At 36.9% G+C, this 6,364-nt stretch overlaps 1 protein-coding gene across 1 annotated transcript; it reads right to left on the bottom strand.

Moving 5' to 3' along the window:
* Positions 1-1,366: 1,366 nt before the first annotated feature.
* On the bottom strand, positions 1,367-5,976 carry LOC148526485 (olfactory receptor 6B1-like). Its single transcript, XM_088470145.1, has 3 exons — positions 5,823-5,976; positions 3,207-3,279; positions 1,367-2,357 (listed from the first exon to the last, which is right to left on the bottom strand). Exons 1-3 carry the CDS (start codon positions 5,974-5,976, stop codon positions 1,367-1,369), a joined length of 1,218 nt encoding a protein of 405 aa, XP_088326271.1.
* Positions 5,977-6,364: the final 388 nt, after the last annotated feature.

The raw sequence follows: 6,364 nt of genomic DNA on the forward strand, positions 1-6,364 counted from the left end.
CTTGCATTATCAAAAGTGACAAATCTTGAGGAGAGTCTTAGCAGGGTAAGCCATTTTGCTATCACATCCCTGAGTTTTTCCAACAGATTGACACTGGTGTGCCCTTTAGTGAAGCCAGTGATACATAGAGTAGCCTGCCTGTGAATGAACTGGCATTTTGTGTTAGATACTGCTGCTCCTGTAGAAGGGTATACACCCAACCAGTGGGCTGCCACAGTCATGTTATCTTTAATTTCACCAGTACCACTTGTAACATCTGTAGTTAAGTGGATATTCAGTACAGTGTAATTTGCTAGGCAACGAATGTGTCTTTTTGTTTAAGCTTCCGGTACAGGTGAGGAATTGTTGTTCTGGTAAAATTTTATTGAGATGGAATTTGCTAGTGTTGACACTGGACCTCAACTAATCTGCTAAAACTAGATGCATTCATGGTGAATATTTGATGCAGATCTAATGCTAACATAGCCATCAGGGCTTTAGTGATTCACTGTGCAACAGGATGGTGGCTGTAATACTTGGGGATTTTGGAGATTTTTCCCAACTTTTCACCTGCTTGGGAGGTGGTGAAAATTAATTTGCACAAAATGCATGTCTAAATTCGCACCCACGAAAACCACAGCTAACAGGATTGTGCGATAAGTATAAATTCAGACAATAAGATACTTTTTTGCAAAAAGCGGCTTATCGCTGCTAATGGAATTGCCCCTTACTGTACATTACTAGAAATATCTTTTTTAGTGTGCCCCCAGAACAGTTTTTCTTTTCTTTTGCAATATGCTTGTTAACTGCCATCCTGTATACCACTATGTTGCATACATAGATGTCGTACATTCTTTTATACTGCCATGTGCTAGTGCTGCTGCTCTGTCGCTTAGCTTAGCTAGTCAGCTCGCAGCTGCCTTTGGCCAATATTGGTGAAAACAATATTGAGAGCTGTGAAGTAGTCAAAATTGATTGTAAATTACTTTAAATGAACATTATTGATGTTAATAATACAGTAGAAACAAAAACAGGTCCATCTGACGTGATCTTATCTGTTTTATCAATTTGTAAAGAAATCCAGATCCAAAACCAAAACACTTAAAGGTTGGTTTTACCAAATCACAACAATGATTTACTGTAGAACCAAAACCAAAATACAGGAGATCTGCGCACATCTCTACTATTAGTACATTTTCGTCGATATTTATGAAAAATACAACATATGTGTCTATAGTGTGGCACTAAAAGATAGACATATAAATATATCCAGCAATTTTAATCCTCTTAAAAATAACAATGTATTAGACAGCATGAATGTTTTACAAGTTCACGACAGTCAAAATAAACTTTTAAATAAAAATATAATTCTGCTTTTATTTGCATATTATTTTCTTTTGTTTTTATTTAACTTTGGTTTATTCAGCTTCATTACAAAATTAAAGGTAAAAATTGTTTGCAAACTTTTCTTCATTTCAGCGTTTCTCAAACTGTAGATCATTGGATTTACCATAGGAATAATTAAAGAGTACACTGCAGACAGAAACTTGTTGAAATCATTAGAGTCAATGGCTTGTGGCCGTGCATACATAAATATAGTTGAACCAAAAAATAAAATAACTACTGTCAAATGAGAGGCACAAGTAGAAAATGTTTTTTTCCAACCTCTCCCAGAAGGTAATTTCCTTATAGTAGATATTATGTACACGTAAGATATTATTATAAGTGTTAATGAGCTAATCAACACAGAAAGGGCCGTTATGAAATCAACTAGTTCTACGGTAGAGATGTCTGTACATGATAGGTGAATGACTGGTGATATGTCACATAGGTAATGGTTGATTATCCTGGAACCACAAAAATTGAGTTGGGCTATCAAACCTATGGAGAATGAGCAAGAAAGAAAACCTAAGAACAGACTGACTCCTGTCAGCTTCCAGCACACCTGGGATGTCATAATACTGTGGTAGAGTAATGGCTTACAAATGGCAAGATATCGGTCATATGCCATAGCTGCTAGAAGGAAACACTCTGAACATCCTATGGACAGAAAGAAGTACAGCTGCATTAGACACCAGCACACAGATATAATATTGTTTCCAGTTGTGAGATCACTCAACATTTTTGGGGCAGTAACAGAGACATAGAGAGTTTCCAAGCATGCTAGCTTACTGAGGAAGAAGTACATTGGTGAGTGAAGTTTTGGATCCCACTTCACAATACCAATAATTGCTGCATTTTCCAGAATTGTGATAACATAAGCAATAGAAAATATTATTGCAAGAAATGTCTTGATCAGTGAAGAGTATTGGAAGCCAAGCAAGATGAAATGAGTTATGTATCTGCCACTGATGCTTTCATTAGAAAGCATGGTGAGCCTGTTATAAGATGCAAAACAAGGAAACATATCAAATACCTATTGTGTTATCATTTCATAAATTTATGTAATATCAATTTGATATTAGATTTACAATTTATCCTGAATATCTCTTATATTCTAGGTAAACATAGTCAGTTTAAAATTCTGTCTAATGTAAATTACTGCATTGTAGTTTTCTAAACCTTCAAAGAACAGATATGTGTGCTAATTATTATATGGAAGTAAATAAGTAAAATCAACACACAGTAAAAAAGAACACTTTAGAACCCCTAAAACAACTACAGAGTCTATATACTGTACCAGTTTGAAGTATGAAGGATCAATAGTATGTTGTTTGTCGTAATTTTTATGTGTTTATTGATTATAATATTATAGTTAGTTATACTTCTATTTCAGTGGCTCAGTTATACTATGTCAGAATTTCTCTATAGTTGTTTTGCTAATATACTTAATTTCATTACTTTTCAGTTAAAGTCTACAAACATTATTATAGGCAGCTTTTATGAAATAGAAAATATTTTTGCCAGCTCGAAATGAGTCAAATACACCAGTGAACAGGAACACTGTTTCAGAAATTGTAGTGCACATGTAATTTTAATACTTACTGTAGGACACCATTTTTTAAAATCTGTATTAAAATACATATTACTTACATTTTGTTTTCCAACTTTCTCTGTGCTTTATTATTCCTCTTTAACCACTTTTATTGAATAACTTTAAAAACTGCAAATTCATGTTTCTTACCCACTTGTCAACAGCATTTCCACTAGGTTGTGCTTTTTCAATTATGACATCAACCCATTTTGATTTAAGTGCAATTTACTGATGTTTTTATACTTATACAAACCTTATATCCCAAAGCTGCAAGAACAATTTTATTCTATCCAGGGATTGTATATCCTTTTGCTCCGAGGTATACCCTACAGAGCATCATAGCATACAGTTGTATTTTTAGTTTCTATTGTGTATTCTACTACAATTCAAAATGGAGAATAACTGTACAATGCAAAGATAGATCCATGAAACTCCAAAAATTCTGTGTTGATTTGTCCAAATTTGAATAAATATATTAATAAATAAATATATTAATATAATTTTTTAACTTACTATTTAGGATACAACAGCACAGGTATAAGTTATTTCAATAACAGTGAATTTAGAAAATACATAATCAAAGCATTATTCAACCTAAAGTAGGCTGATCATCATTGAAAGGAAAAACCAGGCAATGTGTGCTCCACTTTGACACTTATCTAATTATAGCTGGGGTGAATAGCTTGAGCAAGGATAATGCATTAGCTTTTCCCCTCTATTCCTAGAAAAATAAAGATGGTAGATTGTATTTTACATAAATGACAAGTGACAGAGGAGAGAGGGGAAACAGTCGGTAAGCCGGGGGCCACAATGCCGACTGCCGGCTTCCCGACTGCTGAATCCCGATAAGGGTTAAATGACAGGCATTGAAATCTCGACCCTTGTCAATTTAACCTATGCCGGGAGACCGACACCAGGCATCCCAACCGAAGGGATGCCAGGTGCGGACAGCCGCGGGGGGATGGATGGTTATGTTTAGGCCCCCCGGGGGGACTTAGGGTTAGGCACCCCCCGGGGGACTTAGGTTTAGGGGGCAGGAAGGGGGGATTGGGGTTAGGCACTTGGGGGGAGGTTAGGGTTAAGCACCCCTAAGGGAGGGTTAGGGGGTAGAATAGGTTAGTTTATACTTACATTCCGACATTCGGGATTTCCCCCTGCAGATGCATACAGAGAAATATCTCACTGCTTGATTAAAAAGTGCCAGAAATGATAGACCAGCCAAATCCATGGGCTGTCTCTAAGTTCCAGAGGAAACTCCCAGTAATTGACTGCTGGAAGGATTGCATTTTCCTGCAACCACAGCATGAAAACATAAGAGAAAGATCAGGAGTCAAACATTGCATAGGGGATCATTAGGTCAGCTACCACTGGTGATACAGTATGAAAACATAGAAAGGCTGAGAATACTTCTATAGTAACATCAATGGAATAGAACAAGCTTTAGCATGGTGATGTATTACAACAAATCCCCTTTGTTTAACTGAGTGTGTATGTTTAGCATGTGTGTTTGAATCTATCATGCGATTCAGGGTTACATTAACTTCATCCACACTAGTGCAGAGGTGATTCACAGTTGCATGTACCTCAGATAGTGTGTGATTACACCGACAGTTTGTATATTTTTATTCAAAGTATATATAGTAGCCTAATTTGTGTGGCCATTAGACCAGCGTGCCTCTCTTCAAAGGCAGCCATAACTTGCATGAATGTGGTAGGTGGGTTTACCGCAGGAGTGTGAGGTGGGTTTTCCATTTCAGGACTGGGTGCTGTTGGAGGTAGGGCCATTGGTGGAGTTAGGTCCAAGAAATTTAGTGTTATCATCTTGTCTTCTTTTTTTTCCAGGCCCTGTGACTGCCCCTGGTGATGATGACTGACATTGGACATTTTGGGGATCTATATCTGTATATCAAAGCATTGGGTAAGTATTTTTTAAGATTAAACACATCATCCTGATAATGATGACTTATCCTAAAATAGCAATACCCACCTATTTGAGTGAACCCCCCCCCAAAAAAAAAAACCTGTGACCAACTAAACCATTTTAGATAACCTATACATTATTTTGGAACAATATGCAGTGTTTGACATACTGTATGAATGTGACATTTTTTAATCTGGCTGCAAGACAATGAAACATTGCCTTCTACCTCGTCTGAAGCATAGAAATAATCATATGTTATCCCAATAATTTTTAAGAAATGGTTTTGAGGTATATGCACCGTTTCTAGGACCAATGTCTATTTTGTAATTTATAAATTACAGATGCTCATCGACTGGCTGTGCAGCTAAAGGCGTAGATGTAAAATGAGTCCACCAATTTTAGCTGTGGTATCAATGGAGGTGGATGAATGTTCGAGATGCTCCTGCAGATGACGGTCCTACAAGGGAAAAAAACTTTCTGTGAAAAAGGCCACCCTGAGAATTTGGGACACAATGCAATAAAAATTACAAACAGTAATTTATCTGCCACCTGATTATCCTCGATTATGAATGCCTGAGGTCTGGCTGTGTTTGGGGGTTTTGATAAATTTAAAATAAAAAATACATTTAATATAATAAAAACGGATTATAAAACAACATGATTGTCTTATTTGAAGTAAGACAAGTATGAATTAGGAAAACAAAATGTGCATGGGCACATATTAAGTTACATAGATGGCCCAGCAGTTATGATTCAATATTTAAATACCTTACCCTACAAGATTAAATAATACTAATGGAGAAATATCATGTGTATCTATGAAAACAGCAATTAACAGACACATTACAGACAATTTTGGAAATATATAATAAGAAAGAAAGATGTACATGTATTTTCTGGCAAAACACACACAATACAGGTAGAATTTCAAACAACTTAGACACTTACCAGACCTGGGTAGGGATTTACTGGCATGGACATGTTGTGCCAGGACCACTTCAGGTGGGATGATGGACCGCAATGGTTCCTCATATTCTAAGTAGTCTATGGCCAAAGGGGAACTACCACCTGTCTGCCTGTCAGCCTTTGTCTCTTTGGGCATTTTCTGCTTCACCTGAATCGCTTATTTACAAGTTTCTATATGTCTCCTAATACGCCCAGCATCATTAACTTTCTACACTACACCCTTCAAAATATTCAGTATTTATGCCAGCCTGAAGAGTAGGCAGCCATACATACAAATAAGACATCATAATGATGCCTACAGTGTTGTCGAGTGTGACATTCCTATCTTAATTAAAATGCATATTCCGCCCAGCCTTGGTTTTAGTGCACTGGGTGGATACATCAGCACTATTCTCATCAGATTCAAACCTACTCTGCTGGGCTACCTCCTCCTCTAACTCCGCCTCAGCCCCCTTATTTCTCCTCCTGCTTCGGTTTGGGGAATTATTGCAAGGGTTGTTTGGTGACACAGTTGCATGTGATGC

The sequence above is a fragment of the Taudactylus pleione genome, unplaced genomic scaffold, assembly GCF_031769625.1.
Source record: "Taudactylus pleione unplaced genomic scaffold, aTauple2 ptg000095l, whole genome shotgun sequence".
NCBI lineage: Eukaryota > Metazoa > Chordata > Amphibia > Anura > Myobatrachidae > Taudactylus > Taudactylus pleione.

Excerpts from the sequence above, each read along its gene's own strand:
- LOC148526485 (XM_088470145.1), bottom strand. The coding sequence starts at position 5,976 with ATGCCCAAAGAGACAAAGGCTGACAGGCAGACAGGTGGTAGTTCCCCT. Across the intron at positions 3,280-5,822 it reads TAAATCCCTACCCAGGTCTG|GGTATACCTCGGAGCAAAAG; the intron begins GTAAGTGTCTAA and ends GATGCTCTGTAG. Across the intron at positions 2,358-3,206 it reads TTGCAGCTTTGGGATATAAG|GCTCACCATGCTTTCTAATG; the intron begins GTTTGTATAAGT and ends ATCTTATAACAG.